The sequence below is a fragment of the Sander lucioperca genome, chromosome 6 (genome assembly GCF_008315115.2).
Source record: "Sander lucioperca isolate FBNREF2018 chromosome 6, SLUC_FBN_1.2, whole genome shotgun sequence".
Taxonomy (NCBI): domain Eukaryota; kingdom Metazoa; phylum Chordata; class Actinopteri; order Perciformes; family Percidae; genus Sander; species Sander lucioperca.
Genome location: NC_050178.1, coordinates 6,116,192 through 6,142,627, shown reverse-complemented (window position 1 = coordinate 6,142,627; position 26,436 = coordinate 6,116,192). Strand labels below are relative to the sequence as shown.

At 39.2% G+C, this 26,436-nt stretch overlaps 2 protein-coding genes and 1 long non-coding RNA gene across 4 annotated transcripts; 2 read left to right on the top strand and 1 right to left on the bottom strand.

Moving 5' to 3' along the window:
- Positions 1–119: 119 nt before the first annotated feature.
- On the top strand, positions 120–10,023 carry LOC118495224. The gene is made up of 3 exons (XR_004897543.1): positions 120–1,122; positions 5,447–5,451; positions 10,012–10,023. It is a non-coding gene; the product is annotated as an uncharacterized LOC118495224 (long non-coding RNA).
- On the bottom strand, positions 3,073–21,021 carry si:dkey-264d12.5 (coiled-coil domain-containing protein 30). Of its 2 annotated transcripts, XM_031301598.2 has the most exons (19): positions 20,605–21,021; positions 18,918–19,094; positions 18,705–18,825; positions 16,642–16,853; positions 16,427–16,522; positions 15,817–15,982; positions 15,394–15,465; positions 13,376–13,491; positions 7,261–7,359; positions 6,782–6,895; positions 6,388–6,483; positions 6,163–6,260; positions 5,928–6,051; positions 5,554–5,666; positions 5,250–5,391; positions 4,693–4,829; positions 4,440–4,569; positions 3,440–3,501; positions 3,073–3,351 (listed from the first exon to the last, which is right to left on the bottom strand). In XM_031301598.2, exons 1-19 carry the CDS (start codon positions 20,617–20,619, stop codon positions 3,153–3,155), a joined length of 2,289 nt encoding a protein of 762 aa, XP_031157458.1. In that variant the 5' UTR covers positions 20,620–21,021; the 3' UTR covers positions 3,073–3,152. The 2 variants fall into 2 exon arrangements, with proteins under 2 accessions (XP_031157458.1, XP_031157459.1); XM_031301599.2 differs by lacking the exons at positions 6,388–6,483; positions 7,261–7,359; positions 15,394–15,465.
- Positions 21,022–22,504: 1,483 nt separating this feature from the next.
- Positions 22,505–26,007, top strand: si:dkey-264d12.4 (epithelial membrane protein 3). Its single transcript, XM_036001849.1, has 5 exons — positions 22,505–22,628; positions 24,140–24,250; positions 24,463–24,565; positions 24,700–24,840; positions 25,555–26,007. The coding sequence occupies exons 2-5, from the start codon at positions 24,173–24,175 to the stop codon at positions 25,728–25,730; spliced, it is 498 nt and encodes a 165-aa protein (XP_035857742.1). The 5' UTR covers positions 22,505–22,628; positions 24,140–24,172; the 3' UTR covers positions 25,731–26,007.
- The last annotated feature ends 429 nt before the right edge of the window (positions 26,008–26,436 follow it).

The following is a 26,436-nucleotide window of genomic DNA, read 5'->3' as shown; positions in this document are numbered from 1 at the left end:
GATCTGTTGCTGATGTTAATCTACAACAGACTGTAGATGATCTGTAATCTTAATGTACTTAGTCTCTATGACCACAAAATGTCAACATGAGCCAAACAACATGTATTCTGGTAACCAAATAAACCTTCAAGTCAGACAAATATCAAACAAAATCTTTCCAATTCAACAAAAATGAAAAGTTTATGATAAAAAGTCCTATTGTCCAGCATTGGTAACAACTGCCTACACTGCAAAGCAACTCAGAAAAGGAAGATGGACTTATCAAAAAGAGACTAAAAAGAGTCTGACAATAAACATTTGGTACAGCCCTAGCAATAGAGCAGCTTTAGGTCAATGAAGCCTTGCCTTTAGATAATTCAGAGATAAGGGTTAAAAGGAGTAAAGAACTCCAAATCCAAATATAGTAATAAATGCATTATGCCATTACTACATCAAAGGCAGTGGCTTCATTTTGTTTCCCAAAGATGTTGTGCAGGATGTAGATGTTTCATATTGTTTAATCTGACTTCTTTTTCCTCTTCTGTTAATTCAATTCATTTTGTTTTTTAACTTTTTGTAAAGCTTGGATAGAAGCCAGTGATTTTAATTGATTGCATTGACAAATCCCTAGAGCTTAATCAATAGTGAAAGTTTTATTTTTTTAAATTTGCATTTTGCACTGGTTTTGCAAGTTTGGTTTATTTATGTGTATATAATTTTTTATAGTCTGAAATTCAATTTGATCAGGAGAGCTTTCAATTTATTGGTGGGATTGATTGTGACTGACCTCTTTCTACATTTTTGTACAAATGCAATGTATTTTGTAACCTAACCTTGAAAATGATGTGTGCAGTTTTCTGGTGAACAATAACTTTTTAAGCAGATGTATGAGTGGCATTCTTGGCATGTTGGGATACATTTACTGATGCATGAGCTGCTTTTTTGCAAGGACAGTACTTCAATCAGGAGAGACTTCCTTGCAAATATGAACATGTTTATTGTATCTGATTGGTTTAACTAACAATGAAACAGCTGAATCCGATGTCTGCTGACAAGTGAATGCCATGGAACAGCTGATCAATTAGGAGTGATGAAAAAAGAAATTTGAAGTCTTCCTTTAAGAACTTACGCTGAGCTTCATTTGTGTTTGTTTTTTAAGGATTCTAAATAATAATAATAATTTGGAAGACGTGGTGATAAAATGAACATTTGTAAGAATCTTTCAAAGAGAAATATAATATCCCAAAGCACCTTGCCCCAGATATGTTTCCTTATTTTAAGGAAAATGCATTTCATTTCATTTACATAATTTAATAGTACATACACGTTAAAGTGTAATGAAAATGTTTGACCTCTTTGCAACCCTGTTGCAGCCTGGTGGTCTGACCATCAAAAGCCATTCCTGAAAGTGATTTTGCTTTGTCCAAAAAGTTGCTCTGGCTGCACTTTAGAGACTATGGTAAAGCGACGATAATCAAGATGATTTAGTTTGGTCTGTGTTTCTGGTGCTGTTTATTGAATATATGGTAATACGGCCACATTGCTTCTCTAAAATATTTAAGTTGTGGTGGAGTAGTATTGCTGTATATATGTTTGAGTACTTACAGTATAAGACCCTAATCTGGGGATGCGTTCTGATCGCCTAGTAGTTCCCAGCGAAGTGGACTGCACAGCGTATCCAGCCATGTTAAGTAAGATTCCAAACTGTACGGAGCAAAAATGCTCAGTTCGAAGGGAACAGTGCAGTGTGTAGGGAAGAACTGAACAAAGGTTCATCACTTAGCTGGAAGTTGACAGCTAAATAACCCATTAGTCATTGTGTCTCGCTGGAGTGACGCTGTACATCTTGTAAATTAATCAAATCACATTTATTCACAAGTTACATTTCAATAGAATAAGTTATGTGATGGTAACAGTTTTTGTTTTAATATATCATTTCAGTAGTGTAAAATTTCCACAATAGCAGCAACGTATCCAAGGTACGCATAGAGGGAGGGATATCTCCGTCTGTGACGTTGCAGGGTGTTCTGTATGTGTATGTACATTGTGGAACGGAACGCAGCTTGGGTCTATTATACATTTTACTCAATGTTTTGATATTGTGCACGCATGATAGTTTGAAATGGAGGTAACGTGTGAAGCTATCACTGACAAGTAGCTGAAACATCCAACCGATTTACCTGTGAACACTATTTAAGAAATTGGTTGGTAATCTATTGAGATTTAGCAACTGTCTATTCAGATGTCTTAGTGTGTTAAACAGACCAAGAGGCCAACTGGTCAAATGACTCTTCTTAGTCTAAATGCCAATAATATATTTACATATTTTATTTAAAGCTGCAGAGCTGTGGCTCCCAAGGCCATTTTAGAATTAAGAGTTGCTACAGTATACTATATACTGTCGTTTCATACTCACAACTGGCCCCATAGTGTGGTGCAAACAGCTTGTTCTCATATATGCAAAAGTACAAACAAGATGAAAGATAAAAACTGACAGTTGTGTGTGGGCTGTTTTCTCATTGTTTCCCACAGATCAGAAAGCAATTTGAGGTGGCGCCGGGGGGGTCGGGATTAATGACATTTGAGTCACAGCTGCTACATATAGTGTTTTGACCCCGATAACCCAACTGCATTTTACCGCAAACTTGCGAATAGTTAACTTTCTAAAGAAGGCGCAATCGCTTGTTTGCTAAGAGTCGGGTTGGGACTCCAACATTAACACACTGACAACATTGTATTCAGACATTGTGTGCACAGAGGGGAGGGACTGTGTGTGTGTGTGTGTGTGTGTGTGTGTGTGTGTGTGTGTGTGGCCTAGATGAGAGAGACGCGTGAGTGACAGACGGAGGAGAGCAGGGAAAGGAAATGCAACTGAACGAATGTGGAAACACTGTTTCAAGTACTGAGGGGAAGTTCAAGTGTTAAAATTAGGTCACTTTTTAAGACTTTCAAGTTACAAGTCTGGATTTTAAACAGTTAAAAGATGAGATCTGGAAATGTCCAGATTGTTGTTGTGCTCAGGATAAACTTAAAAATGTAATTGTAAGGGAAGAGAAAGAAAAGTTTAAAATAATTAAATAAATTATTAAATAAAAGTTTAATAATTTAAAAATAAAAATGATTTCTGTACAGTACACATTGCAGACAGACAGAAGATCTCAGGAACATGTACTTTATGAGCTGCTGAGGGCGGCCGGGGGAGTCAAGTGGTCTGAGCGTCCCGGAGCAGATGTAAGATTCAGGTAGGCCATCTCTGCTGATCGAGACAGAGGCCCAGAGATGAAACAGTGAGGGTAGTAGGTCACGGCTGTCTGCTTGCTCTGAGTATTGTCCAATAAGTCCTGAATTTCAGACGGCTCAGGCATCATCACACTAGGGACGGAATCAAAGTTCATTTAGTGGTGTTTTATTTAGCAAGGAAACATGTTTTGCTCAAATTCCGAATTGGGATCAGGCTTACCTTGAAGTCTGCACAGGGAGGGATTTAAAAACCTGCATAAGATTTGATGTTTTCTTCCGTTCCTAACAAAATAAAACACAAAATGTAAGATTGGTAAAAAATGAATTGGTCTCTTTTTATTAGACTGTATTTGGCAAAGGTGGATGCATGGCTCAGCAACGTTGGTCGATCAGTATTTGTCAGTCAAACACTTTGCTCTATAATCCAATATCTCAATCATTAGATGGATTGCCATGACATTTTAGCACGTTATCATGCTAACCTCCTGAATGTGAGTGTGTTATAACATGCTAATGCTAACATTAGTATACAGCTAAGCCATTAGCTAATTACAGTTGCAATTAGTTACAGTTGAGCCAAGTTCTCCTGAGGCTGAAAAAGTACAGCTGAGCCTCAAAGGAAAATTAGCAATGTCTGACGGGGTTCCTCTGATGCCACTCTCAGGCCAAACTTTACATCTTTTACCCAACTTGTCAAAAGGGTCTAATAGCCAAGTTGCTTCTCCATTTTAGCTATGCTAGCAGCATGGCTCTAGGACTGGTATAGGACTGGCAGAATGGCAATTTTGGTTGGTTGGTCCACCTCTTTGATCCATACTGAAATCTCTCAACAACTAACATTGCTGGATGGATATTTTGTACAGACATTCCTCCTGACTTTGGTAATCCTCTGACTTTTCATCTAGTGCCATCAGCAGGTTTCCATTTATGGTTTTTAGTGAAATGTCACAACAACTGTTGGATGAATTTCCATTGAATTGCTTCACACATTCATGTCCCCCTCAGGATGACTTATAATTACTTTAATGAAGTATTGTCAATCCATGCAACAATTTAGTTTTCTGGTGTCTGTGAAGCATTACAGTCTCACATAGTTGCTGGCATGGCTACAGACTTATAGCCGTGTCCCTAGTTAGGGAGGCAGTTGATCTAAAGTAGCTTTACAATGGTCAAACTACAACAGCAGAGACTCCAGCATATAAAGATCAAGAAGACTTAACTGTGCCCGGAACCTCAGCAAACTGGAATGACTGCATGTTTTGCAGGGCGCGTTCCAGGACAGCTAGCTGTTTGGACATGTTAAGTATTTTGTTTCGTAGTTTCTTGTTTTCCATCTCTAGAAAATCCACCCTTGAGATCAAAACAAATATTTCTTCTTTGTCAAACAACACACACTAGTTAAATGTGCAGTAATCATGTAGGACTCAATGTGTTTCATCAAGCAGTTAAGCGTTGATTGTGTAAGTTAAGCACCTGCATTGGGACAAAGAAGCTGTAAGATTACTGTCTTTCTTGTTGTGCTCCTCCTCATTTAGCTGTTGTAGCAGCCTTCTCCTCTCAACAAGTAGTTTATCATTTTCCGCAGTAATGCTTATGGTAAGCTCTTTTTCCTGGAAAAGAAAAACTATTTGAATTCCTTCAATTCATCATCCAATTACACATAATCTCATTAATTAAAAAAATATGTAATAATACAGGAATTACACCATGACTCGGCATCTCCTGTGAACTTATTACCACAGTTTAACATTAACCTGTTACAGTGGTCACTTAGTCAATATATTACCATACTGAAGCTACAGAAGGGAGAAAAAAAACTGTAATCCTTTTTTCCAGAGCAAACATTTTATATTAACACAGGTGGGAATAAATATTGATATTAAACTCCGTCATGTGAATAAAAAAATGTATTAAATATAAAATAAATAGTGATGATATAGAATTTTAAACAAGAATGACATTCAGTTGCCCCACCTCAAAACATTGTGGTTTTTTTTTTTTTGTAAAGTAGGACAAAGCTGCAGATGTACCTTTGCTACTGAATGGGAACAAAAGGACAGTTCTCGCTCTAGAGTTTTTATCTTCTTGTCACGCAATGTGGTTTCTCCATCACATTTCTGTTTGGCTCGACATAGTTTTGCCTTGTGCTTTTCTTTCATTTCATGGTATTTACTGTAAAGGAGATGGAACAAAATAACACATTACTTTGGTGTTTGTTCATACATAGAAATCGTATTGGCTAAAATAAAAAAATTACAAGATTTATATTGTGTTTTTTAGTTTTCTGGAATTTTGAAGCTTTTTAGCTGACGGCAAGACCTTTGGGCCTGTTACCTCCGCTCTTTGTCAAGGCATTTAAGGGTTTCACAGATCTCCTTCTTGAGTGTTTCGCACTCCTCTTGGGTTGTCAACAGAGTTTTAACTGCCTCTTGGCAATGACGACACTCCTGTGCATTCAAAGTACAGGCATCAGCAGAGACAGGAAGTAACAGTTAAACGATGCATGCAGTACGTTATGCTCACGCTGGCACATTTAAATTATTGTACAGCTTTGTTTTCTATGAGCTTAACATGTGGGTGGCAACAGTTTCTGTCCTTTAGTACTGGCTGACAGTTGTACAGTACAATAAATGGAAGTTGTTAAATGTAACCAAACCTAGTCCTGATAAATTACCAATTACAGTATATTGAAATACATAAGAAATTACCTTACGCAGTGTGTTTTCCTTGTTCTGCAGCAGCTGTAGTTGTGTCTGTAGCTCTTTGTCGTCTTTCAGATGACAGTGAGTGTTTTCACAGTGCTGCAAATCTGCCTCTTTTTGCTTCCACAGCCTTCAAGCACACACACAGAAACCTTCACTAACCTATGTGTTATTGCAACATTGAGAGTTGGAATGCACGTAAAGTAGCTGCTGGATGTTGTATAGAGGTAGAATATCCTACTTTTGATCCTGAAGATTGTTTTCTTTGCTGCAGGTGGTAGCTATAGGCTTATCCAGGTCATTATGGGAGGTATCCAGCTGCTGCTTAAGGGAACGTATCTGAAAGGATAAGAAAAGGTTTTGACAACGTGTAATAAGAAACAAGACCATTGTAGTCTGTTCATGAATTTGTCTTTAACATAATCTGAATCCTCTGAATAATCTTTTAATATTTTGAATCACTCACTTCTGACTCCTCCAAAAGGCATCTGGACTGAGCGCTGAGCTTACTTTGTAAATCTCTGCAGATCTCATTGCTCTGAGTCACTTCAGTTGCCTGGGACTGGAAGCACAACAGGTAAACTTTCTGACAAGTGTCGACTGCAACTTCATTTCATGCATCACGTCTGTTGATACCAATGTGTTTGACACATAACTTGTAATAATACAAACGTATGAGACCGTTCAGTAAAAAACTGAATTTATTTGCAGAGATATCCATGCACATGAAGATTTAGCAAACTGTGTTCAACCTTTGCTGTTTGACATAAAATCCAGCTCTGCTCTGCATGCTTTAGTGATAGTTGAAGCAGATATAATCTTCTCATGTAATGCTCAAGGATTTGCACAGTGAGACTTACTTTAGCTAACTCATTAGCCTGGTTGGCCTGAACCTGCACAGTGAGGAGCTGCTGCTGCTGCTGCTCCTGCAGAGCTGACTGCAGCCGCTCCACCTCCCTCTGCAGAGACGCCACCTGAGAAGCATTACGCAGATCAATGTAATAACTAAATGTCTGTTACAGCACAGGGTCCACATTCACAATGCATTTTAGAGGTTTGACTGATGGGAGTTTTATCATTTCATAACAATATACATAGGTGATACATTTGTAATTTGCAAGTAATCCATTATCTTTCAACTTGACTGCACTCAACCTAGTGTAGGATACACACATCCGGCAACACTTGGATGATGCTTCATAATCATTAAACTTAAGCAGTTTATTTTGTTGTGAGAGAGCTGAAATGTATAGTCAGTGTCATGTTGTTGTGTGTTTGACAGCCATGCAAACAATCCATGATAACTTGCATTACTATGAGCCTATTTTTATGTACTCACAGTTTCATTCTTTTCCAAAAAGCATCTTGTCTGAGCAGTTATTTCCTCCTCTAAATTCCTGCAGGTCTGGTTACTCTGTGCCAGCTCTGCTGCTTGAGACTTAAAAAAAAGAAAAAGAAACAAAAAGTTACTTTTTCAACACATACATGCACTAGCATGGATTTTGAGAAAAAATAGGTTTCTAGTGGTGATTTATTTGAAATTAGACACCAACTAGTCTGTGATGTGTACTGTATCCTACATTTAAATGGCATCTCTCCTTTAAAATACATAATAGCAATACTGATAAAGATCTGTAGCTGTTTGATACTGGAGTTAAAAGACTGAGGGCCCTATTTTAACGATCTAAGCGCACGGCATGAAGCACATGGCGCAGGTGCGTGTCTAAATCCACTTTAGGTAGTTTGACGGCGGAAAAAAGGGTCCAAGCGCCAGGCGCATGGTTCAAAAGGGTTGTACTTAGTGTCTTCTATGTCATCTACCATTCCCTTTAAAAAGCCAGGCGCATTTGTACCTTGGCGCATTGCGGATTTGCACCATAATATTTTTATTTGTAATCTTTTGCATGTTTGTTTGCTGCTGCACTTCCCTGTGTGTATGTAACAAGCATAGTGTGCGCGTGCTGTGCATAAGCCTAGGAGCTTTTTACTAATGCGCTGTTAAAATAACAATGAAATGCTGCGCTATTGACTTTAGACCAGGTTTTTGTTGGTCAATGGTGCAATCACTTCCCACTGCCTCAAGATAGCAATACACCAAGAATTCGCCTGAACACACCTCCCCGTAGGAGCAGCACTCCCATGGCCGCAATGTGCATTTGCTATTTAGACGACGTGGGCACTGGACGGTCTTACAATAGTAAAGACACTGGGCTTGGCACCGCACTGTGCCGGGTGCAAGATAGGGCCCTGACCAAGGGCGAACTGGCCATCTGGCATACCGGGCACTTTCCCGGTGGGCCGATGTGCTTTTTGGGCCGACCGCCGACACTTTTAACTTTTTTTTTTTTTTTTTGGTCCAGCCCATGAACCGGCCCATAAAGTGGTAGGCCTAGATCAGCAGCCCATTGTTTTTTCATTTGACACTGGACTGGCCCAAAACACTTATACGTTGAACGTTGAGGTAGTAGTTAGTTAAAATGTACAGTTCATGGTTATCTGTACCTACACATACATCCCCTACTTTCACAATGAAATGGACTAGTCCGTAACGGTGCACGGCGCGAAAGATAAACACCAAAGAATTTCTAATATGGGAAGAAGTTCCACTCTCTCGTTACTTCCGGCTTCTGAACTGGTTGCAGTTCCACCAGAGTTCCATATAGGGGGCGCTCACAGGCCAGTGCAGAATGAATGGGACTCTATGGAGCTATACCCCTCAAAATCCACTTTTCTCAGAATATAATTTTTTGTCTAGTAATTTGAATGTTGCATTTGAAAGGGGAGGCTAAGAAAATACACACTGCTGGGTGTTAGATTTTTTTAAAGTGGCTTTTTTGTTCTAAAAAGCCTTTTAAAATGTCAATGACGTCATACACATATACGGCCAGAGATTCTGCTTTACGGCAAGCTCTGAGTCGCTTCCTTTTTTCTCTCGAGGCATCGACAACACAGCTGACAGGTTAGACTCTCCCTGTTAATACACGTGCTAGAAAGAGGTTTGCTAATGTTTTAAAGACCACGCCGAAATATTCACTCTGGCATTCTGGTTCTGCTTCGGATGCCGTCAAGCGGGATCTCCGATCATAATCAGTCCTTCACTGACCAATTAGCATTCATTAGCAGAATGCTAGCGTGTTATGGGCAACAACGACTCAACCTGTAACAAATCGAAAGGGCATAAGTACTCGTTCATTCAACTTTCGACCTATAATCCATGTTGAACTTGCAAAAACTACAATCAAATCTGAGATTTCTCAATGACAATCAGGCGAAAGAGACAAATTTAGCCGTCTAGCTCCATAGGGTCCCATTCATTTTGCACTGGACCATGATCACCCCCAGTGGAACTCTGGTGGAACTGCAACCAAAGTAGGTACAATGGGGCTTAATAGGGAGTGGAACGGCTTTCCGTAGACGGGCTTTGTAAACACACAGTGACAGGAGGACTGGGAAGTACCGACTGGTCTCCGTCCAGAGCATGGTCCAGAGTCTATGGGGTCGCTGTGTCCATTTTTTACTGTCTGTGGGAAGTACACATACAGAGTAGGCCTGGCTAACTCGATTCCTTTTAAGGATTTGGGTTATTCTGAGTCACTCACTAAACTGATCCAGGTTGTGTGAGTCACTTGAGTCAGTATTGTATGCTACATCAAAGGCAAGCTTTTTTTTTTGCCATGTTTTTCCATTGTCAAATGTTATATCCATAAATGTAAATGGTCTGAAAGAAAACCAAATATTCATTTAAAAATGACATGAAATTATCCGGACTCTGAACATTCACAATGACTCACAACCTCTTTAATGTAAGTTCCATGCGCCCCTTTTTCATGTATGTATGTATGCATGTAATGTTTTCAATGTGTATGTGTATCTGTACTTGAATAATAAAGTTTTTTGAAGACAAAAAAAAAAACGAGTTGTCGGCGTTCCAAGGTGAGCTTACATTGCATTTTAATATACTACATTTTAATATACTACATTTATACACCAAACCTACAGTAGGCCTAGCTAGGCTATGTGCAGAACATTGTATGTTATTTCAGAAGTGAAAGAATGGCTTTTGTTGTGGATTTGCTTTACTCTGAGCTAGAGGAGAGACCTCACTCCCTCGTCTGAATCAGATCCACTCATGACAACGTAGCCGGCTGATTCAACTGATTCGCGGGATTGACTGACTCCCGCGAGAACTCACGAGTCATCAACAACTCACGAGTCATCGAGGACTCGTGAGTTGTCGGCAACTCATGAGTTGTCTGCGAGCCGAGCCAGCCGAGCAGAGACGGCTTGTAATGTTTCGGACCGTCTGCTCGACCTAATTGCATTTAACATGTTACATTTATACACTAAAACCTACAGTAGGCCTAGCTAGGCTATGTGCAGAACATTTTATGTTATTTCAGAAGTCCACAACTTTTGTTGTGGATTTGCTTTACTCTGAGCTTGAAGAGAGACTTCACTCGCTCGTCTGAATCAGATCCACTCACATAGCCGGCTGATTCGCGCAAACTCGTGAATCACCGACAACTCATGAATCACCGACAACTCATGAATCCCCGACTCATGAGCCCTTGTTGTGAGTTCTCGAGTGAATCCCATGGTCTGCGAGCTTCCGGCTCTGAGTCTGCAGGTCGGGACTGTCTCTCTGCTTACTCAGGCGCTTGTGTTGACTTGTGGAGTTGCTGTTGCCTACGAAATTGTAAGTTATAAAGCTTTTTGCAGCTAAGATGGCTAGCATAGTAGAAGCTAATGTTGCAAGAGGTTTGTGTGTGGCGCTGTTATCATTTTAGATTGAATTCTCAACTGAACCGGGTTAATGCTACTAGAGACTAGCAATTCGTGAGTCAATTTAAAGACTCGGGTTAAAGATCCGAGTGAATCACGACTCAAACAGGTTTAATACAGAGACGAAGCAAGATGAGTCGGAAATGAAACAAAGTTAACCAAAGCGGCTCAAATGAAAGAAAAAAAGCGAAAAGACAGCCAAGCAGCTAGTTGTGAAGTGGCGCTAGGTGAGGATAACATTAACCAAGACAATGAAGAGGAAATCATATCTTTAAACAGCACCCTCTTTGGGATTTCTGCCTGCATGCAGTTTCGGGTGTGCTCCCGTGGCTGATGATAGTGGTAGTGGTGTTAGTGGCAGTGGCATGCACAGTAGGAGACTCAGGAGGAGAAGGACAGAGATGAGGGAGTGAGGGTACAACCTGCGGTAAGCACAACTCCCCTTAAAACACTTTGCCCCTTGATAAAACTGAGCCATAAACAAGTGGTGGACAAACTGTTGATGATGTCCTCAAGATCTGACAACACACAAACACACGTAGCAGAGCTACCCACACCCATGTTTGTACTGTTGCTTAATTAAATAAAACATCAAAAGAGAGAAGTTGTCTCCGTCCGTGTTTACACACCTGGGGCGAAGTTGGAAACCAGAATCAGCTTTAAATCCAGTCCTAATCTAGTCCTCACTAACACAGGCCCAATTATAGTATCTACATGAAAACTTCACTGTTGTTGCATGAAATGTGGTTTGTGTTTAGCCTACATCATCAGTTTCTATCATGTGAAATAAGAGGATAAGCCAGCCTGGTGGCCAAGCTGCAGACAGATGCTCAACAGTGTGCTCCCCAGCAGTCAGCTCCCCCTGCTGTTCATAAGGGGCCTCTGCACCCCTTTCGTTTCAGACCCTCCCACCAGCCTTTGGGCCACGCCTCCTCATTTATATTGACATGTGTCAAGTCCAAATGTAAAGCCAATGTTAAATGTAAATTCAAAAGCCAAATATTAAATCCAAATGAAAATCCAGTGTTAAATTGAAATCGAAAAGCCAAATATTAAATCCAAATTAAAAGCCAATGTTAAATTTAAATTCAAAAGCCAAATATTAAATCCAAATGGAAAAGCCAATGTTAAATTGAAATTCAAAAGCCAAATATTAAATCCAAATGGAAAAGCCAAATGGAAAATTAAAAAAAATATATATATTTTTAATTTGATCAATGGAAAATTTAAAAAAAAATAATAATATTTTTAATTTGATCTCGCTTCGTTTTCTCTTTGGACTTTCAATTTCTCTTTGGACTTTCAATTTGAATTATGAATAAATATTTCCTCCATAAAATTCCAGTTATAACAGAATGAATACTCTGTTATCACTATCAGTGTATAACACTATCAGTTCATTGCTTTATTAAGTAAGTAAGTAAAGTTTATTTGTATAGCACCTTTTACAGATAAAAATCGCAAAGTGCTTCACAATAAAATGTAATACAATACGACAAATTAAAATACAAGAACATTTAAATACAAATAGAAAACAAAATGATAGTTACGTTATTGTAACTCCAGATTCTATGAGTATAGGCGCAGCCCTCTAAGGGTTGTCACTATTGGGTTTATCCCTTCGCGCATGCACAGTTGTTGCGACCTAGAAGTATTATTTTATAATTTCCTAGAATAGGGATATGCTTATAATTCTTTAGGGAAATCACTGTAATTTCATTGTAATTTCATTTGATAAATATTCTGGATATTATTTTGATTTAGGTTACTGAAAGGTGAAAGTTCTGTTATGATGATATCATAAGCCAACGCAGCAGCCTAGTAGAGAGCTGAGCCGAGTGAAGTGAACGTAGGCTATGTCGCTGATATTAGAAGATGTTGTGTTGCATAGCGGGAAACTGGAGCCTTCAGCTTCCCGGGCTGGGAAAACGCCCGTTCTGAGCTCGTTTGGACGGCAGCTCCTGGACGCGAGCAGGGGCTGGGAGTTCAGCCGGCATCGCTATGCCTCTAAGGTCCGCTGCTTTCTTGATGATTTCTGGCAGGTCCAAGAAGAGAGCTTTAGCGGTGGAGAGTGGAGCCGCTTGTGGCAGAGGGGAAGACCGCCAAGGCTATGGCCCTGGCTGTTCCGGAGACGGGGAGAGCCGTAGAGGGAGGGCTTCGTCACCCGCCTCTATTTTAACGTGTCTGTATTAAAACAACTGATTCAGATTAACAATCAGTCCAGTTTCAGTTTAGGACAGTCATGTTATTGAGTCAACACTTGCCGGAAAAGGGCAACAGCACTTAGTTCAGGCTTAATTGTAAATGTGTTTTACAACATGCAGAACTCGCACACACACCTAAAAGTATGATTTACCTCCACTTTTAATGTGGGCCCACAGTCTGAAATAAGAGACTGAAATATCTGCCTTTGTGGGCACAAATTAGGCCAATATAAGGTGTTTGTTCCATCCCCACACCTAATTTATAATTTGTAACAACTTACCAACTCAAAGCATCAATGGGAGTGAAGTGTGTGGTTCCTACCAGTACTATAAATGTAAGCTTTTTCTGTTACTGAAAGTCAAAAGTCTCTACTGCAAAAACTGTGGAAAATAAAAAAAATCTTGAATGTGGTGTTATCTCACCATAATGTGTACCAATAAAATACTTTATTCCAGCAGGTATCTTACTGTTTGCTGCATCAAGCTTTTCTCAGCATCCAGAGTGCGTACCCTGCTCCTCAAGGCTCTGATCTCAAGGTCCAGACGATCGTTCAGCTCTTTGGCCTTTCGCAGTTCCACCATGTCTTTAGAAATGAAGTCAGATAATGCACTCATTGGATTATAAATAATACACGTTAAAGGATTTCACACATTCTTGATTATGAAATGCTGGTCGATTTTGAGTATTTTAACATGTTGCATACTGAAAATACAAACATTGATAATTTAAGTTTTTCAATTTTTATTTAATTTAACAAAATGTGAGTATCACATCTTACGGTGGCCGAGACGGTTCAACACAAATGCAAAAGCTACAACACAAATGCAAAAGCTAAAACACAAATATAAAAGCCACAACATGAGTGCAAAAGCTACAACCCGAATGCTAAAAATAATATATTATATAAAAAAACCTCCGTTGTTGTTTTTTTTATAGCCACAACAGAAGTGAGCGTCCATGTAAGCTGAGAAAATAGACCATTTCCAAATCTGCATGCACAGTTTATAAACTGCCCTCTGTTTTGTAAACTGTGTCCACTGAGTTGTAAACTGTGTGCATGGATTCACAACTGTTTTTCTACACAGCAGTGAATGTGGACCATTCTACTTACCTAGCAGAATCATCCCCAGGGATTTAAGCTTTTATTTTTCTAATTTTGACAGTGTTGTGGCTTTTGTATTTGTGTTGTAGCTGTTGTATTTGTGTTGTCTTCTGAATTTTTGTTGTCTTTTGTGTTTGTGTTGTGTTTTTAGTATATGTGTTGTAGCTTTTGTATTTGTGTTGTTGCTTTTGCATTTGTGTTAAACCGTCTCGGCCAAAGTAAGGTTGAGGGCAGCAAGGTGGCTCAGTCAGGTGGGCGTTTCTTTGTGGAGGTTGCACATTCACCTCCTGTTCGTGTGAGTTTCCTCCCACCATCTAAAAGCATACAACTCTGTAGATTCATGACTAAAACTGTATTTACGACATAAATATGCATACGCATTCTTTTGGTCAGATTTGTAAAGCCGCATGTCACCTGATTCTGTTTTATAAATCTCAATCAATCAATCGTCGAGTTGGGCGCACAAGCCTCATTTCCACTCCTACAGGTAGCTATGAATGGACGTATAAACACCCTTAAACATCCATTTGCATATCGACAGTTGTGCCCGCTCCACACTCATTAGACCTGTCAATGAAAAATACAGCAAAGAAAGTGTAATTTAACTGACTGTGTCCCATTGGTGAGGTTCTCCAACGGTGCCAGAGCAGCTGTCATTACTCACAGCTGTGGCTATTCGTAATGCATCATTTACTGCAAACCATCATCGCGGTAATTTCTCAATCATCATTAATATTAAACTTCAGAAGGATGATCATTCATAGTGCTCAAGTTGAAACTGCAACTTCACAATTCAGGATGACATTAAACTATCATTAACAGGGAGATGATGGCTTAAATGTAATGTAAAAGAATTATGAAATTCATCACTCATAAAAAATTTAAACTAATTTTATAAATGCCCCTTTGATTAACATTTAACAGAACGCTGTGTAGAGTAGTACAAAAATAATAACACAATCAGTGAAATTGGGAAAAAACCTAAAAACAAGATTATCCGTCTCTTTAAATTTGTGTACAATCTTCTCCTCATCATATCAACCCCAGCTATCTCAGCTAAACCCGTGTCCTATGCCTGGTCGCTAAATCTTCCTTTATATATATTTATCTTCCTTTGTGTGGGAAAAGGCGAACGCATTGTTTATTCATCTGGCCCTTGCAGGTTATGTAAAATGGAATGTAAATTGTATTAAGGTACGAATATGAGTGTTTTTGTTTAAATATAGACTGGTGACCAGGGTGTTCCTTGCCGCTCACCCAGTGCATGCTGGAATAATCTCCAGCCTGTGTGAACAGGGTAAGCAGGTGTGCAAGCAACATATCTTGTCTCTTTTTTGACACCCAATATAAACTCAACAACATATTCTTTGGAAACAGACTCACCATATTTCTTCAGTTTTTGTACTTCCTGTCTGAACTGCTCCACCTCCTGCTGTGCTGCCTGCAGTTCAGGCTCTAAAAAACATTACGAATAAAAATAAAGTTGCTGGCATAGTTTCCTCTTCAATTTAGAGCAGTGAAAGTTGGTGGTAACTTCAGTTTTAGTTCAGAGTCTGTTTGGATATGGTATGATGGTAAAACAACTTCTGAATGCTAGTAATATACAATATTTATTAAGGATTCTGCTGAACGTTTGTGATGTTTTCTTATCTAGCAGTGATGGCAACCTAGATTTAATGAAATAGGATTTCCTGAAAAATAGAGGCAATGTTGACATAGTGGTGATAGTGTACTGTGTTATTACCATGAGAAATCGCTTTGAGAATGACACAGTTTGCTTGTAAGTAGCTAATTGATATCTCTCACCATAAGCTCTTTGAGTCAAATGAGCAGACTCCAGCTCATCAGTCAAACGGCGGATCTCATTGTGGGCCATGGCCAGTCGGCGGGAGCCCTCCTCCAGGTCCCGCTCCAGACGGGAACATTTCCTCTCCATGCTGCTTGCCTGGCCAGCCAAATGCCTGGCCTCAGCCTAAAGAGAAAGGGAAAGAGCAAACTGACCAAATGACCAAAATTGAATTTGATAACCCTATTTTGAAGAGAACCCAATGCATACAAACAAGAAATGTTCATAAATACATGCAAGAACAGACAAGAGACCTTGAGAAGTGCACTGGATCAAGATGCATCAGTAGTGTAGTATCTTTAATTTCTCCTGACATGCAAAGTTCCCTAGCTTGAGCTGGTAACAAAGCTTAATAACACTGGAACAAAAAATAAGTTGTTAATGTTTATGTTGATACTGCTAAACCGGACGTTTTGAAACATGCAAAAAGATCCTCATATTCAAGCGTGCACTTTAGGATACACAAAAACGAAGTCAGCGTGGCTGATAGTTCCTGACTTTGCAACTGACAAGTGCTGTACTTTTGTTAGTATGGGATACAGGAACATTACTCTAGATAAAATGACATACAGGAATAAAAGTATGTTTGCTCTGTGAAGCTTTGTGGAGTCCAAAGAGTCTCTTCCATGGGCTCTGGCTGTGACGTGGTGCCCCCTTGTGGGAAGACTGTGGAATAACATTAGATACTTAAAATAATAGAATAAGTTCTTTGCCCACAGAGAAATGTATCTGTACAGCATGCCCTTTTAACACTGAAACAAAATCTTGAAGGTTCTTCCTCTAACCTGGTGTGCACTGTTGTTCAGTGCCTGGGCTTCAGACCCCAGCGGGCTGGCTGTGTTTCCATCACCCATCAGATTGTTAGGATCCTCACTCATCTCAAGTAAGGAGGCTCTCTCCACCAGGAGATAGGCCACCTGCTCACTGGGGCTGCTGTGAATCAACTCTGTGAGACCCTGCTGGTACAGCATCTTAGCCACCTCGCTTATCTGGGCATCTATCACAACAGAGAATGATGACAGAGTAGGATTTTTAATGCTTTAAAATCTGAATATCTGTGGACTGGGGGTGTCTGGGGTCTTGTCTTGTCTGGGATCTTGTGTCAAGAAGGCAGTTTAAGTCAGCTTTGCCAACATGTCTTCTTCAAGGATGAAGACTAAAACTGATTGGTCTGCCTTAGTCCTGTTTTGTCCATTCTGCTGTTCTGCCACATTCCCACTTCCCCAGGCCCCTGTACTGTCATTCCCCATCCATCTACCAGACTTTCCCACCTGTCGCAGCCACCTGACTCTCTCATTCACCTGTTTCCACTTTCCCTCATCAGACCTGCAATATATAACCAGCCCATTTCCACTCATTCTCCGCCAGATTGTCAATGTTGTGACTTGCTGTTGCTTTCCAGCCCCTTACCCTGCAACACGTTTCCTGTTACCTGGAACCTGACTCTGCATATGTGCCTGTCTGCCTGCAACCTTTTACGTTGCCCCATTCCCGTTACCCGTGGACTCTCAGTTATTTCTTCCTGGGCTTTTCTATGGAACCATCCGGGACACAGTGGATGAGAGAGTCCCGGCGGGGCTAACTTTAAGAATGACATGTCTTAGAAAATTATCCATCAAGATACCCAGCCACAGGACTGCTGTGGCTGGGTTAGCTCAGTTGGTAGAGCAGGTACACACATATAGAGGTTTACTCCTTGACGCAGTGGCCACAGGTTCAATTCCAACCTGCAGCCTTTTGCTGCATGTCATTCCCCCTCTCTCTCCCCTTTCATGTCTTCATCTCTCATGTGGAAATAAAGGCCTTAAAAATGCCCCAAAAAATAATCTAGAAAAAAAGATAGGACAGCTAACATGGCTTGTTGAAGAAAAACTTGTGAATGATAACATAAAAACTAGTGCTGTCAAACGATTAAAATATTTAATTGCGATTAATTGCATTAATGTCATAGTTAACGCGCAATTAATCACAATTAATCGCACATTTTTATCTATTCTAAATCCTTGATTTCTTTTTGGCCCATTATTTTTTCTCATTTTAATGCTCTTATCAACATGGAAAAGTGGATCAGCTTGCTTTGTGCAAATGTTTTTTTAAGTTTATTCTTAGTTGTGGTATCCATGTGCTTCTGTCTGAAGCATAGACTGTTAATATTAATATACAGTCTATGGTCTGAAGTCATCCATTGTCGCCTGGCTTTGACGAGGGGGTGGAGAATCCGCATCAGCTGTGTGCCTGCCATCAAGTGGTATTTCAGACTAGACGTGCTGCGATGATAGCTCAGTTCACAACGACAAAACACACAGATCACTTTGGTCTTGTCAAAGGAACCATTTGGCAACTTTTTAAAAGTAAACTTTCCATTTAGAATCTTATTAGCATCCATTTCGGCGTCTCTCACTGGCCATCCACTCAAAACGTAACGTTAGCCTACTACTCTTTGGCCGGCTCGCAAGCCCAAACAAGTGTGTGCAGCGTGCCTGTTGTTTTGTTTCCGGTCTAGCTAGATCCAGTGTGGTGTTGGAGTTTTTCTAACGTTACTAGTTGTTGCAACAGCACGTGAAAAAAACTACAAAGGTTGCTAGGCCAAAAAGAACGTTAATCTTGCGATAAAAAATATAATAATATAATATATAATAACGCGTTTAACTTACAGCACTAGTAAAAACTGATAAGTTGAAAGCCTTCAGTGTATAAGACAAAAATGCCTGCAATATATTCTTAAAATATGTAATCTATTGGGGGGAAAAAAACATACAACAGTTTTAAAAGACTTTGTCATAGTGCAGATAAAGATCCAGAAGTTTGAATTTTGTCACTACGTCTCATGCAGGTAAAAATGTCCAACCTTGAAGGGATATTAGGCGTCGCAGCTGCTCCTTGAGCTGATCGTTTTCGTCTTGTATCTCCTGAGCCAAAACATCTTTGTGCTCTGTAAAGATTCGGATCTGCTCCAAGGACTTGCGTACCTTACAGACAGAAAGTGGACACAAACCTTCATTTATTTTTGCTCTTCTTGACAATTTCTAGTGTCACTGGTAATTCAACAGCAATAACTTACCTCCGCCATCTCTGCTAAGTGCTGTGAGCGCTGGGTGTCCAGTTCCCATGTCACACTGCTCAGACAACTTCTTGTGCGCTGGAGGGCACTCCATAGCAAATGCAGCTTAGCCTCCTTAGGGGAGTCAAGAGTGAGTCCCTCCTCACTGAACCATGTGGCAATCTGCTCCGGCTCCTCCTAGAGATGGTATGGGTGATTGTATGTGGACATGATCACAGACAAACCACCTTATCTCATACTTACAAAGGGCTTACTGTCTTGCATTGTTGGAGGAGAAACTGAATTACATCTTTCCAATTAGAGCTGGGCAATATATCGATATTATATCGATAGGTGATCGTGGGTAAAGGCAAATAATAGAACAGTTAGTCTGGTAAGTAAGAAAATTACATCACTTTACTGTAATGCAGCCTTTAAAACCAGGAAAAGACAATACTTATGCCATATTATGATATTACGATATCCAAAATCTAAGACGATACCTAGTCTCATATCACGATATCGATATAATGTCGATATATTGCCCAGCCCTAGCTACATTACAGTAAAGTTATTTCATTTTCTGAACTTACCAGACTGTTGTAACTGTTTTATTATTTGCCTTTACCCACTTAGTCATTATATCCACATTGCTGATGATTATTTATCTAAAATCTCATTGTGTAAATATTTTGTGAAAGCACCAATAGTCAACACTACAGTATCGTTGCGGTATCGATATCGAGGTATTTGGTCAAAAATATCGTGATATTTGATTTTCTCCATATCGCCCAGCCCTATTTCCAATTAGTCTCTAATGTGAACATTATGTAATTTTACTGTGTGAATAGGATATCATTATTAAAATATGTATTTTTTTTTATCTCACCCTGCCACTTCAGTTCACTTCATGTAAGGGAAACTGATGATGCTAAAATATTAAAATACATTAACAACGTTTTAGGATAAGATTAGGTGATTATCAACCTTGTGTTTTTTTTCCTGGGAGTGATGCTGCTTACATGTTACATCTCAAGATGTCAAAACAATCCTTATGAATGAAGATAAGTATCTCTAACTCTGAACTAGAGTGAGATAACTGACACTCCTCTTAGCTGTGACTAAAGTTGTTAGCACATTTTGGGGAACAGCTGTTTCTCTCAGTGGAGACAGCTGGCATTGCCAATGTGTTTCAGTTGAACAGCCTATAACAGTTAACTGACCACACTTTATCCTGTGTATTAACGTTCACCCCTTAAAAGTCATTATAATCGCATGCTCAGCAGCCACACTTGCTGAAACCCATAGCACTTTGTTTTACATGCTAGTGAAGATCCCAAAGTCAAAAGATGCAAACTATCAGGATGAATACCAGTAGGAAAATGTATTGCAAGACATCTACAACGTTTCCATTTGATGAAATGGCGCAGCCATAAAAAAAAACAAAAAAAAAACATCATAGCTTTTCGAGATCAAGCGGATGATACTGTGTTGTGTGATAGTATTAACTTGACTAACGTGACGCTTTCAACCCTTAAATTACATGGGAAAAAGGGTAACAACTGTATGTTGATGGGTTAATGTAATTTAATCACCAGCTTGCAGAGATACATTCATCACTGTTTGACGGTCTAAAGTTTTAGCTAGCTAAAGTTTAGGTTAGATAGCGACTAAGTTTAACGAAGAAAAAGTAGAATGTGTTCGGTACCTCTGGTTGATCCATTTGTCCTACGGTGGGAAATAACTTTAGATCGTAGTTTATCAATCACATCATATTACAGCTTGATTTTTTTGTCGTTTTTTCAAAAAGTCCGAGATCGACTCCGAACACCGAAAATCCACTCACACTGGCATCGAGACAGAACTCGGCCTCGCGTTCTAGAACACTGCGACGTAAACATTCGAGTCCGTCTCCCCGTTCTCGTTAACGTTAACGGTACGCACTCACTCAACTCCCTACAAACTTTGAGACAGTATAACTACTCGAGACTTCCACGTCAATACCAGCGAAAACGTGATAAGGGTTGAAGCTGAACCAACAGTAAAGTATAATTGTCTGTGGTTGGAAGTAGTGGTGCGAGCCGAGGTTCTGTTACTTGTTGTAAAAACGCGCACAAGGATTGTGGGCTGTCCGTGGGTCCTTGAAGGAGTCTTGTGGGACCGTTAACAGTGTGAATAGTTTAGATTCACTGGTAAACATTAGTAAAAAAACAAACTTGGTGTAAGAATCCATTTCACATAATCTTTGGCTTAATCTAGACTAAAAGTATGCAATGCTTCTATTACTGGCAGTGGTGGAATGTAACTAATTAACTAAGTCCTATTTTTAATTTGAGGTAGGCTACTTAGTTGTTATGCATGCATTGTTGTATTAAACTATAAAACTGAGGTGTATCCCACCTCTGCCTATATAACACATATATAAATATAGTGGCCATTTTTTTCCCCTGCAGAGTTCTTTACTTTTAATACTTCAAGTACATTTTGCTGATAAACTTATTCTGGTACAACCTCTAAATACAATTATGAACCTGACAATGAGCATAATATGAGCACTTTAAGTAAAGAATCTGAATACTTTGTCTATCACTGCTTATTGGTTAATTAAAGAAATATTACTCATAATTTGTTTACAGGCATCCATTGTTGCTGCAGCTGCCAGTAATGTGTTTACAAGTGTGTCTTCATTTACACACATGACAACTTGAGCCCGACCGATGAAGGATTTTTAAGGCCGATATCGAAACAAATATTTGGTGATTTAAAAATCTGATATTCCGATATATCGGCCGATATATGTTTTTATAAAGTCTTTTGAACAAAAACACAATAACAACAAAAAAAATCAAAGAGTGTTGCCAACAGGGACATTGTAGAGTGCAATCTGGTGGACAAACTATGCAATGCCAACACTCATAACATGGTTGAAGGGTGTTTCGTCCGTTTTTATTTTATTTTTTAAATATTCATTTATCGGCCATTATAAATGCTGATACCGATAGTTTGGAAAATGCCCAATATCGGCCGATAATATCGGCCCGCCGATATATCAGTTGGGCTCTAATGACAACATCAATTTTGGAGACCAAATAAACCTGTCTGTAGTCTTGGGTCTGAGATTTCCTGCACATTTCCAGTTACAAGTGGGCAGCAATCAGTCATACTTCCTGCCTTTCAATCCCCTCACTCTGAAACAACTGTGGTGGTCTTCATGCCAAGCTGCACTGCCGGAAGAACAGCATTAGTACATGTGCAGCGCTGGCACAAAAGTGTGGCAAAATGTAACCATTGCCCACCCACATATCACTGTTAGAGTAATGACAATTGTGTTTTAATGTGTGATTATATTTGTCCTTCGGTAAAGTCTGACTAATAGATCATTACCTCATCACATTTTGTTCCAAATTTCAATGCAGATTGGATGTCGGCAATACATCTTTTGAGAACATGTTCTGTGTTTATGCAGGTCTGGAGGAATGTTATTTTTGGTGTTGAGTTGGTTGGTCCAGACCACAGATTTGAGGGGGAGGGCAGAGAAACTTTAGAGGAAATGGGTGTTGAGAACTCCTCCTATATCTAACTCCACATTCCTCATCTGTACCCTTCTCTCAAAGTTTTGGAGCTAAAACGTCTGTGAGGACAAAAAGAGCAAAGAGGGAGGATAACAACAACTGGGAGAAAAAAAATCAAAGACAGTCAAGGGTACAGACTCAAAGGCACTGAAGCTGAAGGGTAAGAACTTCATCTGGCTTATGTTGGAATAAACAGAAATGTCATTCCTGGATTTTCACACAGTTAAGTATGATGTAACTATTGCCACATGAGATGCATGTCACACCCAAATGTGCCAAGAGTCCTTCATGATATGATTATGATATTTTATTATTATTACTTATTGTTTATTATAATGTTTATGAGGATGCTTTTCTGTTCTTCCACAGTGCTTGCAATTTCTGTGGTTACTTTCATTCGTCTGTGCCAGTTACCTCAAAATGTTACATAAACCAGATGTAGTACTATGTAATCAAACACATGCCTCTCTGAATTGTCCACAATTTAATAGCAACAGTTGTTCTCCTCTATGGGCAGAGCTTGGTGGGAAAGACAAACATGTGCAAGGCGTAGAATACCCACTCCTGAAAGGGTACTGTACAGTTGTGGAAAGGTAATTTAGGAAAAGGAAATGTCTACATTTAGTAGATTTTCCTTTAGTCCTACATTTAGGCTTGTATTTGAAAATAGATTTAATGAATTGTGAAACCAAGCAGCAGTCTCTCTTTCTGGCCACAGAAACAAATGTACCAAATGCACAGTTTTGATATTTTAGACTCAACTTTTGATTGGAAAAATTAAATGCATTTGATTTGTGTATTATGCCCTTTCTAGATTTAACCACATATATTATAGTAGAAAAACAGCACACATGTTTTTGAATAATTCCTTATTTAGTTTTTACTGTGCGTAAGTAGGCCACTACTGTCTGTCTTTATTTATTTTTGTATCTAGTGTTTTTATAACTATATCTAGGGGAACTTAAACGAAAAAGGAACAAGTCTTACTTAATAATGTGATTTCCTCTTTTTGTGTCTCTGATGGAAAAAGTGGATCAAATTATTGAGTCATTCATCACTCTTATTCAGAGTTGTTGTCATTTAACTTATATGCCTTAGCTTTCTTTGGTGTGGGTTATTGGGGAATGTGTTTGAAGATATTAAGAAAAGGAATATCAAAGAATATGATCATAGTTTTTTTTTTCTTTTTCTGTACATTAAACCTGAATGACAGATTATCATCCTTTTATAGTAGGTATAAAGTTTGTACCCAGATTCATAAAAAAGGACACAACAGTATGTCAGACTTTTGGTAGATAGTTCAGACTACATGCTTGTTTACAACAGTTACAGGGAGGTCATGTTCTGATCCTCAGAGACTGAACAGGCACTGGAGACATTGCATGCTTGTGGCCTAATAAATGGGCAGAGATGCCAGAGACGTCAGTGCAGATGTTGAGATCCATGATAAGGGTGCTCAGAGTTTCCTCAAGAGGCAGATAGAGGGTCCACTGTTACAGGCCACTGCCTTCAGAAATCTGCTGGCCATTTTAAATGACATGGACGAAATGGTGTTTCTTTGACTACAGAGCTGGTTGGTTCTATTTGGAACCACCAATAATAACATAAATGGATTTGTACAGACACCATCCTATAATAAAAAATAACACAGCAGGGTTGTTTTTTATGCAGGATACCAGACTTTTCCCTCATCTCCAAGCAGCCATGGTCTTCCTGCTCATATTCATAACTGTGCTGCATCTGGTCACCTTGGCTATGCTCCTCGTCGCTACCCTGGAGAAGGTGATACACATGTAAACTGATGCCTTAACTTGTGTTGTCTTTCTTCTTACAGTAGATGTCACTGTCCCTGTGTAGTGTGAATAAAACCAAACTGTTGAAAATGCTGCACATCATCTAATACTAACTGTGGTTTTGTGCACTGTGCCATTCAGTCTTTGAAATCTGATATATATTAAATAATAATAATAAAAAATATTTCTTTCTTTCTGCAGTCCTGGTGGATATGGGATGATTTAGAAATCACAGACCTCTGGTATAACTGCTTCCATGATAATGCCACAAAGACCTGGATGTGTGCTGCTACTAATGAAAGCGGTAAATGCAGTATTTCTCTGCGTGCTTGCCTGCATACATGTGCATGCTGGTTCGTTTATTCACTGGTTATATTTTGCATTGTGTTTTGCTTGTGACTCAGTATTTTACTCTCATTCTCTGACGTGCACTCCCAGACTGGCTGCAGTCTGTCCAGGCCCTCATGGTCCTCTCTGTGGTCTTCTCCTCCATCTCCTTCCTGGTTTTTCTCGGTCAGCTGTTCACCATATCCAAAGGAGGACTCTTCTACTTCACAGGCCTCTGTCAGGCCTTTGCAGGTGTCTTATTCCATAAGCCATATACAATTTTGTCAATGAAAATAAAAACCTGACAACATTTTATGTTTTCATTCTTTCAAGGACTATCAAAGCTATTATTTCTTATGACAGTAATATCTTAACTGCACTACTTTTTTGAAAGTGGCTTTTGTTTTTTTATAGTTGTATAGTTGTAGAGTAGACCTCTATATCAGGGTGTGACTTGATAAATAAAATCAACCTCTGCTATTTTCTACTCCATTATGAATCATGATGCCTGTATACTCATTTCGATGACCATATGGACAATGTAGTTTATTTTCATTCAGTCCTACATTCACCGTCCTGCTGCTGTAAATAGTTTCTAGAGCGCCAAATGGGTATCAATCTGCAGCTAAAAATAGTCCCTAACAAAAGCACTATTTACTACTGTAACATTTGCTAAAACCTACAAATAAATGTTTGGTCCATTTTTTTTTTAAGATTTACATCTTCAGTAGAAACCAATGGGCTTGAAGCTGACTGCCACAGACAGTTTAGGGAAGGCGGAAAGAATTGAGAGACGGACTAATGCATTGTTGGCTTTGGTCTTTTTGTGGTATTTGTTGACAAGAAGAAAAACAAAACATTTGTTACTAAATATTTAAGTAGACATCTTCATTAATCTCTAATGTGTATTTAATATGACTGTGATGAGAATTGGAACTAACGTTTTTTAATGTGTTACTCTTGCAGGTTTCACAACCTTTGCTGCTTGCCTCATCTTCACCTTCCACAGAAAGGAGATCTTAAGTGACTCCAGAGATCTAAGCAAGGGACGCTTTGGCTACTGTTTCATCCTGGCGTGGCTGTGTGTCCCTCTCCTCCTGGTTAGTGGAGTCCTATACGTCCACCTGCGCAAGAAGCAGTGAGCCAAAAACTGGAAAAAACTCTTAATAAGAGTGTGATGCTCTGCACTTACTTTCCGGTTAACAGTAAGCGCCCATGAGGAAATTATACAATTCTGTTACATGGTACAGTATGCATGATCATTATGTCATCATAGTGGCATCTCTGTCAGTGAGACACATTGTTGTTACTCAAGACCAGATCAAGCAATTTGTGTTTATCTGTTCTGTGCATCATCTGCTATTACCTGTCACACATTGTGGAATTTGTTTTGTATGTCTGAAGATGCCAATAAAAAAAGTTGATCACAAAAAAAAGACCAGATCAAGAAAACTCAGTCATGCTGTAAGACACAAAGCTCATATTGTGTTAGAAAAAGCATTCTGACATAGAAATATTAGGTAAATAAAACTTGTGCTTAGTGTATGATTTTGATTACATTTTTTGGTGTATTTTGTATGTATCTGTGTTTACGTATTAAAAAAGCAATACACCTATTGTTGACGTAACCTGTCTTAAAGAGCATTCCTGTAGGGCTAAATCTGCTTAAGGCCTGTTTTGTTTTGTATTAAGTGCTTTCTTTGTAACACAGTGCATGTGAAATCCTCACATATAACACTGTAGTTGCAAAAGGGTGCGCCATCTTTGTCATCTAATCACTCTTTGCACCCATTGTTCACTTTGTTAAAGTATGCTAGCACTATTTCTACCGAATAGTAGATGATTGTG

Bases quoted from the DNA above. Each gene is read 5' to 3' on its own strand.
- si:dkey-264d12.5 (XM_031301598.2), bottom strand. The intron at 6,484-6,781 runs GTAAGTCTCACT...TTGTGCTTCCAG, and splicing joins AGGCTAATGAGTTAGCTAAA to TCCCAGGCAACTGAAGTGAC. The intron at 4,830-5,249 runs GTACATCTGCAG...TTTCTTTTCCAG, and splicing joins GTTCCCATTCAGTAGCAAAG to GAAAAAGAGCTTACCATAAG.
- si:dkey-264d12.4 (XM_036001849.1), top strand. From the start codon at position 24,173: ATGGTCTTCCTGCTCATATTCATAACTGTGCTGCATCTGGTCACCTTG. The intron at 24,566-24,699 runs GTAAATGCAGTA...GTGCACTCCCAG, and splicing joins TGCTGCTACTAATGAAAGCG to ACTGGCTGCAGTCTGTCCAG. The intron at 24,841-25,554 runs GTGTCTTATTCC...TTACTCTTGCAG, and splicing joins CCTCTGTCAGGCCTTTGCAG to GTTTCACAACCTTTGCTGCT.